General features: G+C 39.1%; 1 protein-coding gene across 1 annotated transcript in view; it reads right to left on the bottom strand.

Moving 5' to 3' along the window:
• The window catches only part of LOC124789117, a 209455-nt gene that overhangs the window by 53055 nt on the left and 130492 nt on the right, over nt 1-25908 (bottom strand). Inside the window, exon 20 of the mRNA XM_047256405.1 lies at nt 9442-9552. Within this exon, the coding sequence (XP_047112361.1) occupies nt 9442-9552 (111 nt within the window). The remainder of the gene's footprint in view (nt 1-9441; nt 9553-25908) is intronic.

The following is a 25908-nucleotide window of genomic DNA, read 5'->3' as shown; positions in this document are numbered from 1 at the left end:
TTACCCCCACGACCCCTCCGCACCTTCTCTCCTGCCTCTCCGTCTAAACTGCAACACTTGACTGTCCGACCACTCCCACCAAACTATCCCTCCCTTCCTGCCCAGCCTCCTTTACCCCCACCCAGTCTGCCCACTCCCATCATGCAATGGTGCTGCTGTTCACAGTCTGGTCTCAGCTCTCTGAGGACTGCAGATGTGTGTGCCAAGTTGCCCGTGTCCGTATGTGTGTGTGTGTGTGTGTGTGTGTGTGTGTGTGTGTGTGTGTGTCTACTGCTGACAAAGGCCTTAATGTGCCGAAAGCTTTAATTGTGTGAATCTTTTTATTGTGCCTATTCGCGACTCTGGAATCTCCGCTATATGGTGAGTGGCAGCTTTCCTTCTCTGGTACAATTACATAACTTATAAAGAATGGCCAGATGAAAATGAAAATTATAACTGAGGCTACTTTAAAAAAAGGTTGTCACCCACAATTAATTTCATAAAAACTGATCATTCATTCACTGAGCTACTTGTGGCTGCAGTATGTAATAAACATCAGTGCACCTTTCTTAAATCTTAGAAAATTCGTCTCTCATTCCACTTGTTAATATTATATTTGGATTGAAAAGGAGGCCACGAAACACAATATTTATCAGAAAATTTGTTTTTGGGAAATGTCATAGAAGCCAGACCAAAAATTGTGAATGATCGCCTGTGCACAGTTTTAACATAGAACTCTTCACTGGCAGATTTTTCATTGCTTATGGCATTCATTTCAATTGCAAAACTGTGGAACTGAGCTTGTTATCATGGCTAATTAGGTGGAGAAAAAACATGTAGGGCACACTTTTCTTAGTGATGTTGCACAAAATGGCTAAGTACAGCACACGCAGTAGCATTTACACAGTCTTTCTTCCCACACTGCATGTGTGAATGGAACAGGAAGAAGTCCTAATAAGTGTTACAAAGAAAAGTAGCCTCTGCATGCACTCCACAATGGTTTGTGAAGTACAGACATAGGTCTTTACTGATAAATAACCAGCATATTTGAACGTTAGAAATTCCTAAAGGAATGTCTTATGACAGAGCTATGGAGAACTGCAGTCCGGTTTATTGTCAAACCAGGGCAATGCTCCTACTATAGTGACAGAATGTGACTATCCTGTCACCAAATGAAAGCTGGGGGCAGAAGGGAGAGACACTTCCACCAATGAAACCAAAGAGATCAGGAAGGACTCACTTCTAAATGTCTACACTATATGGTGAGTTATTATCTTTCCTCATTCTACTGTTTGTCTATTACAGCCATCAAACACTGAGTCTGCACTGGTGTTAAACACATTAATAAGAACACTAAAAAATCTATTAGATATATCTGCATTCCAATATAAGTTGAATACATCAAGTGAATGAACTTTTTGCGTTTTGTTGATTCCACTCATAAGTTTTCTTTTTAAATTATCAATCATAATCTCGTTTACTATGTAACTTTTGCAGAATGACCTCATTACCATATATTTCACGTTCTGACAAACTATAAGAGTCTGCAGTTCCATGAGAATATCCTCCACCACATTAGGAAAGTTGTTTATGTTCCTGAATTATATCAGTTTCAAAGAAGCTAGAACGCTTTTGAAAATCAAAGCATGTGGGAGTCAGTCTATAAATAAAAGCAATATTGTTTTCATGCAGTTACAGACATTGACAAAGAATTCTGTGGAGACAGATGCCTGTGACACCTTTACACTAGTGGATAAGAATTTATGTAGCTGCTAGATAAGAATTTAAATGACAACAGATGGTGAGAAGCAGCATACCTGTGATGTAATTCTGACAACTTCCACCTTTCTGAGTATGCCAACATTAAATTTCATCTCAAGTTGAATTTCTGGGAGATATGAACAGTACCCAAGCACACTGGTCAGAAACTTAAATGTAACTGAAGATCTGATGGTTAAAAGTATTCTCCACGAACGCAAAACGAGTGTCTGACAATGACAACGATAATGATGCATGTATTCTCAAAGGACGGGGGGGGGGGGGGGGGGGTTCATGACCAAGACGTGCAGCCAAAGTATCTGTACTTATGTCCATGACAGAGACACACTGGGCTATCTTAAGTCTTACGGCCACTGGTGAAAAAACAGTTTTACTTCACTGCCATATTGCAAAGGTACTTCCATGAAAACGTTTTCTCACAGAGCAAAAATCCCAAGGTTAAAAAAAGAAGGAAGACTATAATAATTTTTAACATTACTTGGTTGTGGATCAACCAGAGCCTGAAATGTTTCTGCAAGAAGGGAAATTACATCTTGCCTTTTTGGGAGCAATGGAAATGCCGTGCTCCCGTAGGGTAGACCGTTCGCCTGATCCAAGTCTTTCGAGTTGACGCCACTTCGGTGACTTTCGTGTCAATGGGAATGAAATGATTGTGATAGGGACAACCTAACACCCTGTCCCTGAGCGGTGAAAATCTCCGACCCAGCTGGGAATCGAACCCGGGCCGTTAGGTATGACATTCTGTCGTGGTGACTACTCGGCTACCAGGGGCGGACTTCGAGAGCAATAACAGACAGACACATCATAAAAATGCATGAAACTACTGATTTTAAACATTTATTTTCTCAGAGACAGCTGTCAGTAAGACAGCCTCATGTGCATTTTTAGTTGTTTAATCATTCCATTAATGATGTCGATATTTCCTTACAGTTATACAGGGCGATTATAATTAAAGTTAAACTTTGAAAACGCTGTAGGAATAACACCACTGGTCAGAAAGACACCAAATTGTTACCGAATATTGTGGGAGAAGGGAGAAAATTTATGGCAAAAGAAAAATAAACAGTTACAAAATGTAGCAATAGATGGCACTGTAAGCATCATAATTTAACAGTTGTCGACTACAAATGACAAATGAATCATACAACAATGCTCGGGGTCAAGTAGTTAATTTTTTATTATTTATATTTACTGTTTAAATACTAATATACCCCTTCAACTATGCTGATGACATTACTTGCACTGATCACTTATTAGTAATAATTCCGGTATCACTCAATTTGTCAGGAAATAATGATTATAAATTTTGGTTGCTGTCAATAGTTACTCAGGTAAAGTATGGACCAATCAGAAGTGCGCCCTGAGAAAATAGGTGCCAAACTGCTAGGATAGTTCACTGCCAGTCTATGATCAGTTTCCGAGGAGGTAATACATGAATCCTTGTATAAAACCTGATCTCATGCAAAGGAGGAACAGTTTGTTGAAAAATTGCCTCGGATGACATACCTGTACAATGTTGTGTTAATTCAAGGCAGTCTATTACTGGTTTTTGAGGTAGCTACAAGTGAACTGCGAAGTGCAACTCCATATAAGGGTGGACTTCATTGTTAAAGTTGCCTCTTTAGATTACCAGATTGTGTGAAGTATTTTGTGACTTTTGTGGTGCTTAATGACTGGGAATCTCGTTATGAATGTCAATGATAGACTGGTTCTAGAAATTTTTACAAATTTTGCAACTGGATAAACAACACAAAATTAGTTGATATCCTAACATTTTACAACTTAAGCATTTAAACCTATCCACTTGCCACCTTATTACTGCACTGTTTATTGCACAAGCATTAGAGCTTGCGACTGACAGAAGAAACCACCAAGGGCGACACCTACAAGACACTAGGTAAGCAAATTGCTACACTTCAGCTGCGAGAAGGGTGGGGGGGGGGGGGGGGGGGGCGCAGATATTTAAGTCATTCATTCCCTCATCTGGTTTGATAAAGTCACAAACATTTGAAAACCACATGTTGCTGATAACATCTTTTGTTCGACACTGGATTCCTGAGGTGGACAAATCAGTAACCATTAACTATGTTAACATGTTTATAGATGATAAGGGTCAACCAACTTGCACAGTAGAAGCAATACTGGTAAAGTGCACACCTGTGTGCCAGCTATGCAATACTTATTACTTTCACAGAGTTAAAAATTTCGTTTTGAGGTTTCAGACTTGCAGATTGCTTCTGGAAACCCATTGGGAATTGCACAATAATCTGGATGCAGTAACAATTCAATCATAATTGAAGACTATTTTTCAGCACGGATCTTTCAGACAGTGTTATGGTATGCTTGATATGCATCAAAATTAACTGCAAAAATAAATATATAAATTTAAACAAAGTCTGTTTTTCCACCAAATCTTTAGAAGGAACTATGTAATTTAGACAAGATTCCATTCATTGGACATTCTTGGTGCCATGAGTAAATTTGCTTTGAACGTATTCGTGACGATACCATCCATCTGGTTGTTCAAAAGGAAAGAGAGGAATTTCAACAGCGTGATTGAAAGAGCCACTGTAAAGTTTCTAGGATTAAAGTTTTAGTGCTTTACTAAACCAAGCCTTCTGAGAAATTTATTTGTACAATTTATTATTATTCCTCACTGATTTACTTATCTTATTAAGCATTTTGTATTCAAGGATACCACTCAACAAAAAGCAGAAGAGTTGAATTGGCATAAGGCACACCCAAAAAGAAAGCAAGAAATAGAAAATTCTTTATTAGCCCTCCTATTACGAGCAATTTTGATCAGTAAAGAGTTGCAAATGGAAAAAAAAGCTGCTGAAGGTCTCTGGCAATTGAACAAAGATTCTCTACTCTACAGCCAGAAGCCTCGATTGCTACATCAGTAGCACTTTCATTGAACAGTGTTTACCTTATAGGAACATAAGTGACAGTCAAATAACTTTCTTTCCTCGATTTATAGGAAAATATCCAAATGTGGCTCCCATATAAACAAAAAACACTGAATTTTCTATTATTTATTGATCCTGTCAATTTTGAGTTGATTGCATGTCATGAACTTTAGGAGTGATTTTCTCAAAAACGAGGGAAAAGGAGTGGGGGCTACTGAGTCAAAATGTCTTAAGTTTTTCATTTTTGGTTGCACACAAGTGATCTGTCAAACGTAAGCCAAATTGGTTGGCTGTGTCTGAGGCCTTCCCCTTGTCAGTACACGTCCATCTCTGCAAGGGAAAGGTTGTGAAAGCCGTTCTCTCTCTACAGTACTCATCCAAAGCATGTTTTGCAATTGACAAGACTACCAGTTAGGAAGTCAGTACGATAATACAAATTTTGTTAAAAGAACCTCAAATGTTTGGTATCCATCACAACTTACATGCAGTACGTGAAGAGAATGTCACGTCATCATACTGTCTACCAGTGACGTTCCATGTTCACAAATTACAAGGTGCACCTGAAAAGTTAAGTCTCAGAAAAGAAAGGGAACAAAAGTTACTAACAAAATACTTTTACTGGCCTTAAAAGTAATCACCATTAGCTACAACACACTTCTGACCAGCAGTAAAGCTGTCAGAAACTGACAGTAAATGCTTCTTGTGGAAGTAATCACAGCACTGTGGTCAGTTGTTGTATATCTGCGTTGTTACAAGAGATGAGACCTGGTTCTACCTATACAATCAAGGGACCAAGTGACAGTAAATGGTATGGTGTTCATCTTCCCCACTTCCCTAAAACAGTTGGCTCACAAAATCCAAGACTAAGACACTTTTGACAGCCTTTTTTTTTTGACAGCGAGGAGTCAATCTACAACGAACTTCTAATCGAGGAAGGTGGGGAAGATGATTGATACCATGCCACTGATTGTCACTCCGATCCCAGAGTGTACCGGTAGCACCAGGTCTCATCTCCTGTGATGATACAGATACCCAGCATGTGACCCTGCTTTTTCAAGTGATGCCACAAGATGTGTTTGCTGACCATTTCCAACAGCTTTACAAGCGATGTCAAAAGTGTGTTGCAGGTGATGGCAATTACTTTGAGGGCCAGTAAAAGTATTTTGTTTCTAACTCCTGTTTCCTTTCTTTTCTGAGACCATTCATCAAGCTTTTCAGATCCACCTTCTATAAAGCTGTATGCTCACAAATTAAAACAAATTAGTCTTATGTAATGAGGTTGGCCATGAAACTGATGAACAAGTAAGTGAAATTAGCCAAAACAATGAGAAATTGTTCTGGCAACAGGGACTGACAGGTACCTGTAAACAAACATAATCATCCACTTTCCCCATCTGCTCATCAGTAAAAACAAATGGCTGGTCGTTTCACACTTCATCACATTTAGAGTTCTTTCATTTTAGAAACTGAACAGCGCTAAGTTGCAACACAGTCGGTTGACTTACTGGATTCTCTACATGAACAGAATAATGTCTGTGATAAGTATCTGATGTTTGGACTTCTTTTGCCCAAAAATCATAGCCTTATACAGTCATAAATATTTGGAACTTTTTTGTAATGGGACTAATGCATCATTGCCAATGGATTCATTAAAAATTGTGCACTAGGTTACTTGCCTGTGAAAGGAAGAAAGAGTGAGCAATGAAATTGCTGAAAACAGTGGAAAACTTAAATATCTACTCACCGTAAAGATGACTCATTCGCTTGCAGACAGGTACAATGAAAAGACTGTTACACAATAGAAAGCTTTTGGGCAGAGCCTTCTTCAACAAAGAAAACACACATTCACACAAGCAAGCCCACCTCAACATATTGCTGCAAACTGGAATAACTGAACCACATCCTTCATCAGGGCTTTGATTACCTATCATTGTACCCCAAAATGAGGGACATCCTACCTGAGAAACTTCCCACTGCTTCTAACGTGCTGGCCTGTTAGCCACCCAAGCTCCACAACATCCTACTCCATCCCTATGCCACTCCAAATCCCAGCCCCTTCCCTGTGAAAGATCCAGGTCCAAGATCTGTCCAATTCATCCACCCATCAATTCCTATTCCCATTCTGGCACAGGCTTGTCTTACCCCATCGAAGGGCAGGTCACCTTTGAAGGCAAGGCATGTCATTTACCAGCTCCGCACAACCATTGCACAGCTTTTTATATTACAATGACTACCACGCAGCTGTCTACCAAGATGAATGGCCACCTCCAAACTGTGGCCAAGAGCAAAGTGGACCACTCTATGGCACAACATGCTCAATTTCAATGGCCTATTGACCCCACACCGACCACTCTACATTTTCCACCCCCTTGTCCTATCACCTCACCCCTTTTCACATTCCAGCATCCTCTTTTGCGTGCCATCCTCGGCCAAGGTGCCCACCTGTCCTTTTCCTTTAACAGCTCCTCTCCTTTTCCGTCCTAACCTTTTTAATGTTTAACAGTCTCTTCACTGTGCCTGTCTGCAAGTCAACAGATCACCTTTATGGTGAGTAGCAATCTAGCCTTCTCCTAATAGTGCTGATATTTCAACCCAGAGTTTCCACTGTTTGAAAATGTAGATCTGGATAATAATGCAAGGGTGTGAATTTTCTCTTGAACATAACTGAAAAATGTTTGTTCACGGCTAAACCCCCTCTCCTACTTATGATACAATGATATCTCTATGATCCTGACCATGGAAAGAATACTTACAGTCATCCAACATGAATAATACCTGCCTCACAAGAAACTCCTTTTCTACATGCCTGTTTAATTCAGTCAAGATGTGATGACCATAATGTGTGCTAGACATTATTACTGAATGCATATACAGTTCTGAAAGGTTATAGTGTTCTAAGAAGTCAGAGCTGAAATTACATCATCATCATCATCATCATCATCATAATCATCATCATCATCATCTAGACCACTGTGAGACACTTATAATCAGAAATCATTGTATCAAAATAGTTTTATGGATAAACCTCCCCACATTTAAGCTCTGCACTAATTTTGCAAACACAGTGCATTATAATCACTTAAGTAGCTGCATCTCTGCAGCAGTAGTGCCCTAAACACCCAATCCAACAGCTGGAACTAGACCTAAGGCATTAGATTGTATTATATAGTAAGCTGTGTACCAAGATGTGCATTAGTAGTCAGTTCGTGAGGACGCAAATTAGAAAAAGTTGCACTTGATTTAGCTATTAAACCATCACCAGAAATTAATTCAATAAAACAACAATTATGCAGTCACAATGGTTAATTTTGAACATCTGCTGTTTCTTTGTTGATATCAGACATGTGATGTGTGATGTGTGCTTTTCCAGCTTTATTTCTCTATTCAAGAAAATTTGATAAAATAAATTCTACAGTTTTTGCAATTCAAAACTATACCATTTTTGAAAGAGTTACTCTCTTGTGAATATTTGTATGCATGCTGTTGTCCGTTCATTTGTAAAGTTAAGAGACTAAAATCCTATTTCTATACTAGCTGCTATTGAGGTTCTCTACAGAAGTTGAGGATAGCGGTACAAGAAGAATAGTGCCGAGTGTTCGGTCAACATACAGGCCTATGTTCTAGTGTTAACCACTGAAACTTTGTCTATATTGTTCAGTAAAATAGCAGGAAGAAAGAATTGCTGAAGTGCTTCGACTGGCCACCTAATGCATCATCTGATCTAGATATTACCACAAGCCAAATACAATTAAATGAGCATGCTCAAGTGAGTAAATTTTCACACATTAATTTCATGAAGTCTACACTGCATTTGAGATCCTCACAAGGCTGCAGTCATATCGAAATTGGTGAAAGAAGCGAGCTTACAAAAGATAGTCATTAAGTTCTGATGGTGCCTGTACAGATTATAAATTTTCAGTGCAAAGTGTTTTGATAAGTGCTTAAAAATAACGCATTATTAGATTTTTAGAACAATTTAAAAACAATATTTTCTTCAAATTGATATTTCTCTAAAAGTGGCATGTGGAACAGATATGTCAACAACTTTAAACTGCAGTATCACACAAGGATGACTAAAAAGTGTTCCACATTTTGAGAATTATGAGAACTTAATCTGCTTGTACCTCAGCTACAAACACTTCAGAACCTCTTTTGAACAACTGAGAATGCATACTGTGCAGAACAACTTTTTCACAGCATTGGGGATTGTTTCAAAACAGAAGTTTAAATCACTAATGGGGTTCTCAGACACATTAACACTATGAAACTTCTCAGTTTAAATTGTGATTTTAAGATGTTAGGAAGTTACAATATAAGTATACTCTAATCTGTACAGTGATATATTCATTCTGAAAACTATGACGATATCTGGAAAAAATTTGTTGTTTTCTTTACAACTAGATCATATGTTAAATGTGAGGGAGAAAACTTTGGAAAGAAGTAGACATGACTTACTGATATGCACATTACAATAAACTGATGTCATAAAATTTTAGTCATCCTTCCATGATAGTGAATTTTACAAAAATTCTAAATTAAAATTAAATAAACCATTAAAATAATTTGCAATAAAAACTGTTTAAATTTAGGAAAGAAGAAAGGGGATGTTGTTAGAAGTTAATGCGAGATTTGCATTGTCAGAAAAATTATCTTGCCAAATCAAACAATAATTAATAGCTTTGTAATTTTATTGGGATAGTGCATTACATTCTTCAAAAGTCAGAAAACTTGGTAAAAGAAAAGTGAACAGCAAGTTTGTGGATGGTAGACAAACCTTTCTCTCGACAGTAGCAGTCTTATCCCCATCCTCAGGGCTGATATCCGATATCTCAGTATCTGACAGCTCTGCTTCTAACTGCTGCAACAGTGGCTTCACAGGAGGTGCCTGCAACATTTGCAGTAAGACGATTCACGATCTCTGCCAGTCTGAATTTTTTTTGTGAATGAAAAAAGGTTTTTTCCATTTCTATCTTTCGTAAGAACTAGTTCCTTTATCAAAGGGGGGAGGGGGGTGGAGGAGGTTATTCAGAGCCCTGGACGAGAGGACTAAAGGAAACAGAAACTGCTTTCTCTTGTACTCTCAACAGGTGGATCTCACTCATCCTTGGGATAGAGTGACCTCCCCCTTCTTTCCAATACCCCGGCCCCCTCCCCTCTCTCTCTCTCTCTCTCTCTCTCTATCTCTCTCTCTATCTCTCTCTCTATCTCTCTCTCTATCTCTCTCTCTATCTCTCTCTCTATCTCTCTCTCTCTCATTCTCAAGAAAAGAACAAATAGCTCCCAAAGCTTTTAAATGTGCTTGTATATCAGCAGTAACGGAATTTTTGCCTTCTTATGGACAAATACCTTCCAGTCATTCTGTTTGTATGTAATATTATGAAGATCTGTTTAGCTGGAAACATTTTGCAAAAACAGGTATACAGCTCTACTTTTGCTCAGCGTGGTAGGATAAGGACACACACCCGTTATGTGTCAGAATCGAAGGACACACACCCGTTATGTGTCAGAATCGAATTCTTCCAAATTAATTGTAAGCAAGTTACAGTGAACATTATATTCAGACTCAAACTTTTCCAACTTTCTTGCAGAAGTCAGCTTCAAGTGCACTGCTTACATTCCCTAAATGTTTTGCAATTTTATTGGGACATTTATTGGAACACACTGAAAGTAAAGCAAAGAAATCCATGGTTATGTACTGGAAGAGTGCCAGTTTTCCAATGAATGCAAATGTTAAGGGTGAATTTGATTACTCCCATTACAGTTCAGAACAATTTTAATTAAAGGGGCTCCATAGTTTCAGAGTAATTTGAAATCATAACTGAGACACTGAAAAACAAAACAAAGTCAGTGCAACATTTGCAAACAGTTAATTGATTTCAAGAGCAGTTATTCACACTAAAATAACAACTGTTCACAATTTCTTATGTGAAGTCCTTATCACAATTGTCAATTCGATGTTTTTTGCAGCCATTTCCTATTCTGTACGACAGCTGAAATAATAAACCTGATGCACCAGTGCACTCATGTTTGTCCCCGGTCACTTATGTACTTTTTATTGTAGGGGACTGCTACATACATAATCAATGCACGGTACAGCATAGTAATGGTTGCTCCACTTCAATGACATGTTTAAGAGGTACATCAGTCATATTGGTGATTCTCAAAATAAGAAACTGAGTTGATGCAGAATTAATTTGGCAGCAATATGACTCATCAATGCAACCTGGGAAGCTATGCAAGGCACACACAGATTGGAGATACATTACAAGCTCCCCATTTGCCAACAGACTTGCTGTCACATCACAGAAGTTAGCACTGTTGAGCTCAGCTAGCACTCTGACAGGTGACCATCTGGGTCTGCTGAGCACTCTCGGCAAGTGGGGTGTACTCAACCCTCGTGAGCCGTACAGAGGAGCTAGATGATTGAGAAATTCCTCCACCAAAGAAAAGCAAATATTCCAGAACTCAATCGAGAACAGCTGCCAACACAAATAACAGAAGTAGATATACTTAGAGTAGCAAAGCATCGTAAATCACTTACAAAAAGCAAGTCTTCCAGTCCACACTGTATACCAATTGGGTTCCTTTCAGATATGCTAATGCAATAGCTCCATATTTAACAATCATATACAACCGTTCGCTCAATGAAAGATCTGTACTCAAGGACTGGAATGTTGCACAGGCCACACCAATATTCAAGAAAGGTAGTAAGACTAATCTACTAAATTACAGGGTCATACCGTTAATGTCGATACGCAGCAGGATTCTGGAACATATATTGTGTGTTAAACACAACTAGCTCTTTACTCACACAAAGTGTTGATTGTTATTGACAATGGATTTTAAATTGATTCCGCATTTCTAGATTTCCAAAAGGCCTTTGCCACTGTACCACACAAGAAGTTTGTAGTGAAATTGCGTGCTCATGGAATATCATCTCCGTTATGTGACTGGATTCATGATTTCCTGTCAGAGAGGTCACAGTTCATAATAGCTGACGGAAAGTCATCGAGTAAAACAGAAGTGATTTCTGATGTTCCCCAAAGTAGTGTTATAGGCCCTTTACTGTTCCTTATCTATACAATTGATTTGGGAGACAATACGAGCAGGTGTCTTGGGTTGTTAGCAGATGATGCTCTCGTTTATCATCTATTACACTCATCAGAAGATCAAACCAAATTGCAAAATGGTTTAGAAAAAATATCTAAGTGGTACAACAATTGGCAGTTGACCATAAATAATGAAAAGTGTGAGATCATCCACACAAGTGCGAAAAAGAATCCACTAAACTTTTGTTACACAATAAATTGGTCTAATCTGAAGTCCATAAATTCAACAAAATACTTCAATCAAATTCAGTTGGAAAGAACACAGAAAATGTTGTAGTGAAGGCAAACCAAAAACTGTGTTTTATTGGCAGAATACTTAGAAAATGTAACGGATCTACTAAAGAAACTGCCTCACTATACATGTCCATCCTCTTTTGGAATAATGCTGCACAATCTGGGATTCTTACCAGATAGGAATAACAGAATACATTGAGAAAGTACAAAGAGCATGTTTTGTATTATCACGAAAGAGGGGAGAGTGTGTCACAGATATGATACACAATTTGGAATGGACACCATCAACAAAGACACTTTTCATTGCGGTGAAATCTGCTCACAAAATTTCAATCACCAACTTTCTCTTCCGAATGCGAAAATATTTTATGGACACTGACCTGCATAAGGAGAAACGATCATCATAATAGACTAACGGAAATTAGAGCTTGCATGGCAAGATATGGGCGTTTGTTTTTTGCGTGCACTTTTCAAAAGTGGAATAATAAAGAATTAGTGTAAAGGCGGTTCGATGAACCCTCTGCCAGGCACTTAAATGTGGTTTGCAGAGTATCCATGTAGACATAGATGAAGTAGTGGCTCTGGTCTCATTTCATCTAACAACAGCAAGGTGCCCCTCCATATCCACAACTGGTGATGCCTACGGGCCAATGATGGCACGGCGGTCGATTGATCCAGTCCTTCAAGGCCTGTTCAGTCGTAATATATTATAAGCTGACTGGAACAAAATATTGGTTAATCCCCTTAAGAGAGCACACTGGTCACTTTGGAATGCTGCAGACAGTGTAGAAATGGTAACAGGTGATCATGTGATGCCGCCACCACCACAGGCATAAGTAATGCAGAGAAGCAGTCAATTTGTACATCTCAGTCAGTTGTACTGAATTTGCACAGTAAGGAGGTTCAACATTAAGACACACCAACAAAGGCGGAAAGGAGCTATCTCATTTTCACAAGGTTATGACTACAATGTCAAGCGAGTGTCAAGCCTCGTCAGTGACAATCTTCTTCAAAGGTCCGTAACTTCTATATGAGGCATCAAGTGCACTGACTGCCAATGAGGCAACTGTAACCCTCAGTGTTTCTCTGTACTGTGATGTGGGCCTATTAATTAGGGTTACCCCAAATATGAATCACGACATTTATTTGACATTCTCAATGAGCGAATGTTGCCCTTTCTGCTACATCTTTGTGTTGAGTATCCAGTAGACACTCCTGTCTTACAATATCACAACAGCCACATTCACAAGGCGGCATATGTGCGGTCCCCATTTGACAAACTCTCTGGCATCTTATCGAACCTCGAGAGTTCCACTAAATTGTCCAATCTTAATACCATAGAAAATGTCTGGGACTATCTGGAACAGCAGATGAAATGTAGTGAACAGCGGCAGTTCTATGGGATTTGATCAGAGACTGGCTTCAGTTGAATATGGTCTACTTGAAGAAACTTGTGGACACTCCTACTCCCCAAACAGAGGCAGTTATCAAAGGCTAGAGGCAGTGTTAGCATTACGTCTCCCAAGGGTGACAAGTTTTTTGTACAGTGAGCCAACTTTTCTGAAATATACTCTTGACAGGGCAAGATAATTAGCCACTGCTAAAATCTTGATGTGTGGCCAACTAACCATAAGTCAATCACTTCTCAAGGGGACTAGTATCATTCTGAAAACTGACCATTATTTATAGCTGCACATGAGTACTGAAAAACTTCTTCACTTTGCATGAACAACATATACTATGAGCATGCAAGAGAACTACTAGAATTATGAATTTGAAGAGGCACTCGAGGTTACGTACAGGTCTTGCCATCATTAATAATGTCTTAATAGTTTAGTGGGCTAGCACACTAGCTGAAATGCAGCTGATCAACAGCAATGGTATATTCAAATCTCACCCATGCATCATCCTTTATTTCTTTGCTAATGGGATCATTGTATTATGTACAGGGTGGTTATAATCAAACTGAAGGCATTTCAAGTCCTGCAGCGTGGGCTGTATACATTGCATCTCAAGTATGTTCATTAATATCCTGATAGACACAATCTTTCATATATCACCACAACCGGAAGTCACATGGATTTAGGTTGGGGGATATGGAAGGCCACACATCTTTAAACTGCCTAGAGATGATGCGGTCATTACCGAAGGTTTCTTGATGCAAATCTTTCACCTGGCAAGTGAACATGTGGCGTTTCCTCATTTTGCACAAAAATAGTGGTGTGGACACAGCTGCACTCTTGGAAAGTTGGAATCACATGTTGCACAAGGAGGTCTTTATAATGTGCAAAGGTCACAGTACATGCAACAGGCCTATGAGGTATTGTCTCCTTGAAGAAAAACAGACCGAGAATGAATGATCTTGTGAAACCACACAACACAGTCACATAAGCTGGGTGCAGTGAATGTCCCTGCACAACATGTGGCAGAGCAGAACCCCATATGTGACAGTCTTGGATATTCAAGGCATCATATAGAGTAAAATGTGCATCATCTGTCCAAAGAATATCCTCCGGCCATGTGTCACCCATTTCCATATTTGCAAAAAAACAAGGGGCAAAGTCACAGCATTGTAGCCTATCTTGGAGCTTCATTTGTTGTACCTTATGAATCTTTTAGGGATACAGTGTAGAATGCACAGCAAAATCTTTTGAACTACTGACCAGAGGAGAGAGAATTCCCATGACACTGCCTGAGTACTGGCTGCAGAATTCAAGCATGTGCTGTATCTTCGGCTATAGCTACATCAATTTCATCATCAACGGCCACGTAATTTCTTATCATATTCTTCAGCCCATTTATAGATATGGGGCTATTTCTGCCAGTGATATTCCCGAGGAGATCACGAATGTAAAATTAGAGAGATTAGAGCGCGCATGGAGGCTTTCAGACAGTCGTTCTTCCCGCGAACCATACGCGACTGGAACAGGAAAGGGAGGTAATGACAGTGGCACGTAAAGTGCCCTCCGCCACACACCGTTGGGTGGCTTGCGGAGTATCAATGTAGATGTAGATGTAGATGCTCTGACAAAACAACTTTACCAGCAGTGCACGGTCTTTCTTCTCAATAGCTATCGTGTTCCATAACGAAAACTTCAAACCTTCTTAACCCTTCACCAACAGTCATGTCACAAAAGAAATCAATATGCTTCACCAAGTGATGAACAGCATTCTGACATCAAAACTGGACACATTTCACATTCTGAGTGCTTACAGCACCATATTTTCCCTGGTGGCAGAACGTGGAAATATTATTTTTTTTAGCATATTCCATGACTGGGCCGATTAATGGATGTACCTACAACGTTTCAGCATCCTGCGATGTATACAGTCCACACTACAGCACTTGGAACACTAAGTGCAACAAAACCACCCTGTATAAAGTGAGTATAAGGGATAGTATCTAAGTATTACTTTGTTCTGCAAAATATACAGAAGACATCCAGACTCCCACTTTGTCTCAGACATATGTCATCAACTGAGATATCACTTAGAATACTTGGGATCAAGTCTCCCACGACTCATGGATCTGAGTGACTTTCCCGAGCTGTACCCCTTTTACTAAACCTCTCCTGTTCTTTTTGTGTGTGTGTGTGTGTGTGTGTGTGTGTGTGTGTGTGTGTGTGTGTGCGTGCAAGCGCGCACGTGCTCCTGTCCACTGCTTGGCGAGTAGATTTTTTTTACCTGTAAAATTAAATTATATTGTCAAAAATTGATTGTTTTTTTGTTATGCAATAGAACTATGGAACATGTCTTACGCTCAAGACTTATGACATTTCTGGAGAACAAAACCTCTTCTATAAAAATGAAGATGGATTCCAGAGAGACCTTGCAAAACTTGGCTTGCTCTGTTCCTCCACGAGATCTACAGACAATGGCACTCAGATTTATGCCAGACTGTGGAATTACCATCCCATATGCAGACTGCCATACACACCACAACACAGAACAGCTGCATTTAGAGTGGTGCCATTACTGGGAAGCACGAACTGCTGATGAACAGAATCACATTGTGATCAGCAACGAGTATCAGTTCTGTGCTATCCCAGATGACTATCACTGGTGAGTACAGTGGCAGCCAGGTGAACTGGGGAGAGGTCACGTTCTTCTGATGTTTTGAAGAGGCACTGTGTTGTTACTCCTGGAGTCATTGTGTGGAGGCCATCAGGTATGACTCCAGGTCACAGCTGCTAGGGACTGAGGGAGCTCTGCCAGCAAAATGATACATTACAGACATTCTGTATTGCAAGTGCTACCACTCACATGGAAGTATCATGGCATCATTTTTTAACAGTACAACGCTTATCCGTGCATGGCACATCTCCATGAACTGGCTGCACGACGCTGAGGAACTCCTGTGGCAGTAAGATCCCTAGATCTGTCCCTGATGGAATGTGTGTGGGATATCAGTTCCATCCCAGTGCCAGTATCCAGTATATCAAGAACCAGTTACAATGGCTGCAGGCCAGCTTGCCTCAGAAGGGGCTAGAGTAAGTTTGTGATACCCTTCCTAGCTGAATCAGTGCACGCACCCAGGGCAGAGGTGATGGCAATATAAGCCCACTTAACAGGGTGATGTTGCCAAGTTCTAGGTAAATCTCACTCAAATTTGTTATCACAGGAAAACATCACATACCCTTTCAGGCTGTGAAGCTTAATTTCGTTTCCTCCTCCTCTTCTGGGGGCTTCACTTTTTTGTCATGTTCTATATATGCCTCCAGCTGCCGTAACCTCAAGACACTTTACATTTAAAAGCAATCTCCAGATGTCAGAATGGGTCAGATCCAATATATCTATAGCACTGGCTATTTCTAACACTTGTAATCACTAGAACACATCCAATTCATGAACCAGCATCAGGAAGGGTATGGCCATGTCTGAATTCAGTTGCCCATTTTGAGGCTTGAAAATTAGGAAGCATGTTCCTTACAGATCTTTACCAACTTCAAACGAATTTCTGTAACCAATAAATTGTTATCTGCTTCAATGAAACACACATTATTTATTTTAAAAACTCATACAAATAAAGCTTTTTTTTTAATATATCACTGTGTGAACATCATTTCTGTGCCAGCCCACAATATTTTCTTCTTGTTCCAATACAAGAGTAAATAAGCCATATAGAGCCACACTGTGTCTTGATTTCTTCCAGATACGCTAGGGCTATCACATTAAATTCTGAATTGTGGTTTATTGGTATCATAATATACATAATGTAAGTAATTTGATTCAGGTATAGGAGGCACGTCAATAATTATAATTTTGTTATATACGAGGGTTGGAACTTAAATAGTGGCAACTATTTATTCATAGCTCGCAGTCCGCAGCTCGTGGTCTAGCAGTAGCGTTCTCGCTTCCTGTGCACGGAGTCCTGGGTTCGATTCCCGTCGGGGTCAGGGATTTTCCCTGCCTCGAGATGTCAGGGTGTTGTTGTGTTGTCTTCATCATCATCATCATCATCATCATCATGCATCCCCATTACGGTCGGAGGAAGGCAATGGCAAACCACCTTCGCTAGGACCTCGCCTAGTCGGCGGTGCAGGTCACCCGCATCGTTCCCTATTCTCCTTGGAGTATGGTAGCTCATTATCATCATTTATTCACAACTGATACAAAAGAGTTACATGTTTGCACCTGTTACTATTCTTCAAGGTAGTCACCAGCGTTGTGTAGAACCCATTGCCTGTGATGTGCAAGGAGTAGTATACTGTTAGCAGAGGCTGTTCTGTTGATGGTGAGTATGGTGTGGATGGTACAGTACTTCCCAGTCCCATCAACCGAAGTACTGTACCATCCACCATACTCCCCGGACTGAAGTCCTTGTGACTTTGTTTTGACTCCAAAGATGAAGGAACCACTTCGTGTCATTCGCTTTGGAACTGTTCCAGAGATTCGATAGTCAGTAGACTGCTCCATTCGCACCATCAACGGAACAGGCTTTGCTAACGGTATACTACGCCTTCCACACCGCTGGCAATGGGTACTACCCAATGCTGGTGACTACTTTGAAGGACAGTAACAGGTGCAAACATGTAACTCTTTTGTATCAGTTGGGAATAAGTAGTTACCACTATTTAAGTTCCAACCCTCATACATACAATAAAATCGAACGTTTAATTACCTCTTGCTCAAATGTTTGGTTTCATCCTCTATGAATTGGTCTATTGAATAGCAGCATTTCTACAACAGAATCTGCTGTAGCATTGTTTTTAAAATCTATGGTTTCATATTAAATGTGTTTTTGTCCATTAGCTTGTTATATATTGTCATCTCCATACATCGTGGAGTCCAGGCATATAATTTCAACTTGGGTGTGGATAGCATAAAATTATTTTTATTTTTTATATGTGTGGTTAAAATTATTCTCTTCAAAGAATTTGCATCTGCTGTGCAGGCAGATTATAATTTCATAAATGTATATGGAGGGAACAGTTAGGATATGTAGTTTCCAAAATAATGAGCGACTGCTACAGTAGATATGTATCTGACAAATTTCTTTTGCAGTGTATTTGAGATACACTGTTTTAACTTCCCAGAAAATTGTACCATATATAACAAAAGATTCAAAATAACTATGAAATGCAAAGCTGCTTATTTTATTTGATAGGAAGTCAATATGTGTATTCCAGATTAAGTTTTTGTCCTATTTCAGTCTTAGAAATTTAATCATGTCAACTTATTCCAGAAGTCTATTGCTATATTGCATTGCAAGTTCCACACATTTTGAATGTTTGGTTTTGGGTTTTTGCAGTGGTCAGTTTCAACCCATTTTAACTGCAACCAGTTTTCTAGGGTATCCAGTGTGCTTATGATGGAGCTTGGAAGTTTTTCTGTGTCATCATCTTCCATTAAAGCAGAAGCATCATCTGCAAACAGAACTGATGGAGAATTTATATATATGGTTAAGTCATTTATGTAGAATAGGAACATGATTGCCCCCCAAAATGGAGCCTTGAGGCATATCTTTTGATACTGTACTCCATTTAGAATAATAATTCACGGCATTTGAAGTGTGTAAGTATGATATGAGCAAATTTAGGGCATTGCACTTAATACCCTATTTGCCTAATTTCTAGGTAAGTAAGATATGGTTCACAGAGTCAAATGCTTTTGTAAGATCACAGAGGATACCTGCAACTTTAATCCTCTGACCCAATAACTTGCATATTTTTTCAACAAGGTTATTCACTGCATCCAGGGTTTTTTCCGTGGTTGAAATCCAAAATGGCTACTTATAATGATATCATTTCTTACTATAAAGTTTTGATCTTGTTTGCTGCTACTTTCTCTCACACCTTTCGCAGGAAAGGACAGGACAGGACAAATAGAAATAGGGCAAGAGTTTGCTGTCTTTCCCCGATCCTTGAACGAAGGTCTGACTGTCATAATTCAACCCATCAGAAAATAACCTATTTTAGACTGTAAATAAGGTACTGGAATAGTTAAAGCAAATTAGAAAAACCTCAGAATTACACCATTTTACTTCTGTACATAACCATCATCCACATTTAACTATCACATATTTTGATGAGATGTCAAATTGCATGAAATTCTGCAACCTGAGATTGCAGCCAGCATGTGATAGCAAATTAAAATTCTTCAGTCAAGTCACTTTTTACATATGTTTGAAGAGGTAGAAATCAGTTGCAACCAAGTCTGGGCTGTATAAAGGATGTTAAAAATGTCCCATCTGAACTGATGTAACAATTTTTGTGTTTGCTGGGCAGTGTGTAGCCCTGCACTCCTGTACAAAAAGAACAGCAGCAGTGGTTAAGAAACTCGTTTTGAATGGCTCTTCTTAGTTCTGTTAATAGTCATAGCATGCTTCAAAATGTGTTGTCCTTCCACATTCCATGTAATCTTCAAACAAGATTATTTCGACAGTCCAAAAAAATGGCAGTCCTAACTTCTCCAGCTTCCACATATTATTTGGTTTCTTTTGGCTTGTTGAGGTGGTATAAACCCATACCACTGACTTCTGTTTCGCCTCTCGGTTAGTATAGGAAATGTGTCTCATTACCAATCACAATTCTGTCTTCTCCTGCCGTACTGTAATAAAAAAAGATTCTCAGAAAGGAGTTTTGGAACCCAGTAAGCAAAGAACATGTGGTACCCTAACTGTTTAGTCACATTCTCATGCAAAACACTACATGAAATCTGCAGAAAGTTCTCCAACAGTTTAGCTATAATGAAACACAGAAACACTACTTTTCATTAATATTTTTATCAATTTTCTGTATAGTTTTAACCATTTGACTGCTATAGACATGCTCACCATTCAATGCTGAGTGCGACTTTGTTGTCACCTAGTACCTGTGTGAGAGACCATGCTCCAGACACTACCTGCATACTGGCTTGCTGCATGGTCTGGCTCACCTGTGCTGAATATTCCTCGTGCACTAGGTGTGACAATTTCATCTGCCCGTCCGCATTTCACCAAACCCCAATACAAAATAAATACAGTTACTCTAACAACTTAAATTTTTTTTCTGTTTAAAACATCTCTAGAAATAAATCACTGCATATGCAAGCACATATGTTTATCAATATTGTTTCGCACATAAGGATCCATCTTCCCTGGTATTTTTAGTAGGATGTTGGAAGTCTGTGATGAAAGTGACATGTCATTTTCGATACATCACTGTACCATAGTATTCTCTCATATTTACTCTTCCATAAACCTGCTGTCCTACATATATTCAAATATCCGAGAATTCATTGTACTAGTCAACCCTGTAGCAGAATGACGCTCCGCTGTTAGACGACTATGCACACATCTTAGCTACTACAGCACAAAACTGCATCAACTTTGGCGCATCCTGTAGTGAGTTGTAGTGGCCCGTACCAGAAATTTGTTTCAGTGTTTCTGAAAATTGTGAAATGGATAATGTGAAGAAGCAACAGACTTGCATCAAATTCTGTTTCAAGTTGAAGAAAACTACAGCCGAAACCCACCACATGGTGACAGAGGCATCTGGTGAGAGTGAACTGAGTCAAGCAAGAACATTTGAGTGGTTCAGGCACTTCAAGGAAGATCATGAATCTGATCAAGGTCACAAAAACTCTGGTCAACAGTCAACAAGCACAATACCAGAAATGATCCTGAAAGTACAGAACATGACTCACAAAGACTGAAGGCAGACAATTCATGATGTTTGTAACAGGCTTGGGATGTCATACAGTACATGTCAATAAATTCTCGCTGATGAATTCAACACGAGATGAACTGCCCCTCATACAGTACATGTCAATAAATTCTCGCTGATGAATTCAACACGAGATGAACTGCCCCTCAGATTAGAGATTAGATTAGCCTTCTCAGCACTGACCAACAAAACCTTAACATACAGACCTGCACTGAGCTGCAACGGTGAGTTCAAGAGTGTCTTGGGTCTATGGTTGTGACCTAAAAATGAAGCGGCAATCATCGCAATGGAAAACGCCATCTTCTCCAAGACTGAAAATAGCTAGACGAGTTTGCAGCAACTTGAAGTTAATACTGATCTTTCCTCCTCCTCCTCCTCCTCCTCCTCCTCCTCCTCCTCCTCCTCCTCCTCCTCCTCCTCCCCCCCCCCCCAAACATTCGAGGAATAGTGTACAATAAGTTTCTTCCACCTGGTCACATTGTGAATGGGCAGGATTACTGTGAAGTTTTGAGGTGACTGATGGAAAATTTTCGGTGTATATGGGTAGAGTTGTAGAAAAAGAAAGACTGGTTGGTGCACCATGACAACACACTCACACGCATCTCAATTGTTGTGAAGGAATTCCTGGCTGAAAATAACACGGCAACATTCACCCACCCTCTCTACTCACCACACCTAGTGCTGCGTGTCTTCTACCTGTTTCCAAAGATGATAACTGCATTCAAAGGGCAACAATTTGACTTGACTGAAGACATACAAGTGGAATATCAATGGGTTCTGAACACCCTTCACCCTGCAGGTTTCCAGGAGTGCTTCCAAAAATGGGAACAACACTGGGATCATTGCATAATTGTGCAAGATGACTACTTGGGAGGTGACAGAGGACACTAGGACATAAGCATAATTTTCTGGTTTTTAAATGAAATTCTCGGATTTTTGCTTAGGAAATAATAGGCATAGCTGTAATAACACAAGGAAAGGATGAAGCCATCAGTGATAACAATATTATATTGGCAATCATTGGGAACCACATTATTAACTTTTTCATTCCATGTCTGCTGATTCCAATCACAAATTGTGAGTGATGCAGTTGAGCAGACACGTGGGCTGCGAATGAAATACTTCCATCCAATTTTAAGATAACTGTCTGGTGAAAAAGTCTGGTTCTTTCACGTCTAACAGCACAATATCTTTGTTCGATAGAGGACTGAATTTATTTTTGCTACTTATCCTAGTTACCATGCAGTACCCAACGAAGTAAAGCATTGCATGAAATTTTAAAATTGTACATTGTGTAAAATTTCCATATGGATTATTTTAGGTCACTCACTGCTGTGTATGACATGTACCTCATACATCAAATTGTATCTGAATCTGAGAACAGGGCGATATATATCACCATTCTCAAGATACTGATTTTATATCTATGAGAGGGTTGCGCGCATTGTGCCCCATGTACTCTCCATGCACAACGTGAATTGTGTGGTTTCATTACCAATCAGATTTGACAAATAGCTCAAGATATCAAAATACGGTTTTCTGCAAATGATAGCGTGTAGAGAGGTGCATACACTGATGCATGAGTAATACTCAAAGCTTTATCTGTAAAGATACAGAAGTAACTAGAAATTTTTCAACGGAGTGATGAATTTCTTTTAACAGAGTTTAATATCTCATCAAAAATGAATACTATAGCACTGCACATATTAATATTCATGATATTCTATGTTGGATACTCAGTTTTAATCGAAACCTGCTTGTTCTTATGTCAAAACATGTAATCACTACATAACTTAATGTTTTAATTATTCCAGTTTTGTTAATTTAGACACTGTAAAATATATTATACCTACATGTAATGACATCAGCTTGACAACTAGTTTCTCCAGCAACACTACTGCAGTGGTCTTTATACGGATGTGTTTGATACTGTATTTCAGTTTCTTTTATTCTGTGGAGCCAAGTACTAGGTATAACTGCCTGTCACCATCTTCACGATTTCTTCCTCTGTACTATCACAACAATGTCTTATTTTCTCAGTCAAAAATGATGATGATAACAGCAACGCAAATAAGATTGCAGCCGCAAACACCCACAGGCTGTCGTGGTTCCGCATGCTTTATTTATTCGTTGATCATTTGTTGTCCTCGGTGTCGATGTAGTGGCTGAAAAAATAGGGGGTGGACGTGCAGTACTGTCTTCTGTAAATGATGTAGCTGACAGATGCACAGTTGCATTTCAGTCTTACTTTCACTTTTCACAACCCCCCTCCCCCCCCCCCCCCCCTCCCACCAATAATACACGGTTATATATGGCCAGTGCACTATTGTTCTAACTTCCTATAAGCCTCATTAATAGTTAGCTGGCAAACCATACACATACTGCTACAATAGTTTACTGTTAAACATCTATGAGCAGTAAAAGCTTCACCACAAAGTTCACAGTTCCTGAAGAATAGAAAGGTACGTATGCAGCAGAAAGTATCACTGTTTTAACACATGACCAAATTGTGTAACACTTATTACACTGTTAAATTGATGCACTGTTGTCGTTCCAACCAACACTGGTTTCTCGTCTGAAACTCTGCCGTGGACTGACTGTGTCGTGACCAAAAACCGGGCCCTTATATATCCTCACAATAATAGGGGCTGAAACTACACATTGTTTCAAATTAAATTTACAGAAATTACAATTAAAACTTAACTCATTAAATTATCTGCATACATAAAAAAATTCATTCCTTTTAACAGTTTCTTCTAGCACAAAGTTTAGGCAGAATTATTTGTTTAAATCATGAAATTAACAAATATAGTTATGCAAACAATACTTTTGACAAAACTTTTAATTACCTGGGAATTAAGGGCTGGCTTTGATAACATGTTTTCGAAGGGAGCCAAATAGATACTTTAAGATTACTAGTATTTCGCCTTCCAAATGTTTACAATTATTACAGACTATATATTTGTTTATATGTCAGCAATAGAATTTATGTTACGAAACAATTACAGATTTCACCCTATAACAAAAGATACTAACTAGGAATAGTTAAAATAAATTAGAAAATCAATTACGTACATAAAACTAAGCACAAAATTAGATCTGGTGTTATATTCTTTAAAACTGAGGGCCAACCTCTCTCTTTTCTGAAAATGGAGGTTATATTCACGTATATTAATGGTAATTAGTTAAAATTGTAATGGTAATCAGTTAAAATTGAAAAAAACGAATTTGAGGAGGCAGATGTCAAAACAAGACAAAGTAAAAATATCCCGGCTCAATTCGTCACAAGGCAATGGAGAGCCGCTTAAGAGCTCGGGGCAGAGTTGCACCTACTTGGTTGCTCTACCTGGCCGCTATGTGGCTCACACATCAACATATATGGAACATACAGAAACCCAAGCAGCAGCCCACCCTAACACATCATGAGCACAAAGGCATCGGCAAGAGGGTGCATCTATACACATCTAGAGCACCTGACATAACAAACAAAGGCATGCATAACCGTGCATTGAGCACCTAGAGACAGTAGTAACAGCACACGTTAATACAGGCAGAGCAGTCACAGGGATAATATTTGCTACCTTATTTTACGGTGGATTTTTTGTGCTCATAGCTGAGGTCTTATGAACGTGGCAATAATTATTCATGTAATTTGTATGGCTGTAGCCTATCTCTCACCTATGTGGTGTTTGTTAGCAGCACCTTTTAGCCTTGTGAAGCACGAGCCCGACATTTCGGTGGCTGCAGGAAGCAAAGGCCTGTTGTGCCACTGCGCAAGCCTTCCGGCTGTGTTTGAGGCGTGGCCGCTATTACTATAGAAGGCGGAACTGTTCACCTTGGCAGGTTGTCTTCTTTAAGTGAAGTTTCACCTTTTCCTTCTTAAGGCTCTAATGTACTTGCTTTAACTTCTAAATATTCTGCCTACAGGCCTATATGTGCGCAATGTTTTAATTAGATTTTGAGGTAGTTCCTTTGCCCATACAAATATTTGCATACATACTTGGTATGCTGAGGAAATTTTTAACATAATTTCCATTCTAACTGCCATCTCCTTAGACTTCTACTTTTAATCAGAACTCACTATTCTTTGCTTGAGTTTAATTTGTGATTGTACCATTCTATGGATGTAAGAAAATTTGTGAGATCTGCCATACTTGGCTGTTTATTCTAAACTACCAGTTGTTAATCTAATATCTGTGACTGTTAAAGAAGATTGTGCAAGAGTTATCTTTTTACTTATTTATTGTTTAAGAGAGGTTTATTATGTTTTATTTTATTTGTTGCTGGTATCGATTCCTTAGAGTAGCAAGAATTGAAAGTTTGTCACGTCAACCTTTGGTTAAAATTTAAAAAGGCTTATTTCCATTTAACAACCTCTCATGTTCAAACGTATTTGGTGATTATTGCATTTTATTTTGTGCTATCATGTGCACTTACATAAATGGGATCATTCGAAGGATGGTTTTTGAAATAGCTAAAATAACAATAAAGTTCAGAAATAGCAATTTAATAACAGTTATCCTGTACGGACCACCTAACAGTAACATGGAATAACTGTCACTCCATAAAAAACAGACTATAATAGTAGGGGATGTGAACACTGACTCCTTAAATAATAGTGTAAATTACCTTAGATATGTTGATATGTTACAGTCCTATAATTACACCCATGTGAGTTCAACACCAACAAGAATGACATGCGACACTCAGACATGTAGTGACCACGTTATTACAAACTTAAGCAAAGAAGAC

The sequence above is a fragment of the Schistocerca piceifrons genome, chromosome 3 (assembly GCF_021461385.2).
Source record: "Schistocerca piceifrons isolate TAMUIC-IGC-003096 chromosome 3, iqSchPice1.1, whole genome shotgun sequence".
NCBI lineage: Eukaryota > Metazoa > Arthropoda > Insecta > Orthoptera > Acrididae > Schistocerca > Schistocerca piceifrons.
The sequence above is the reverse complement of the archived record's forward strand: the minus strand, read 5'-3'. Positions and strand labels throughout refer to the sequence as shown.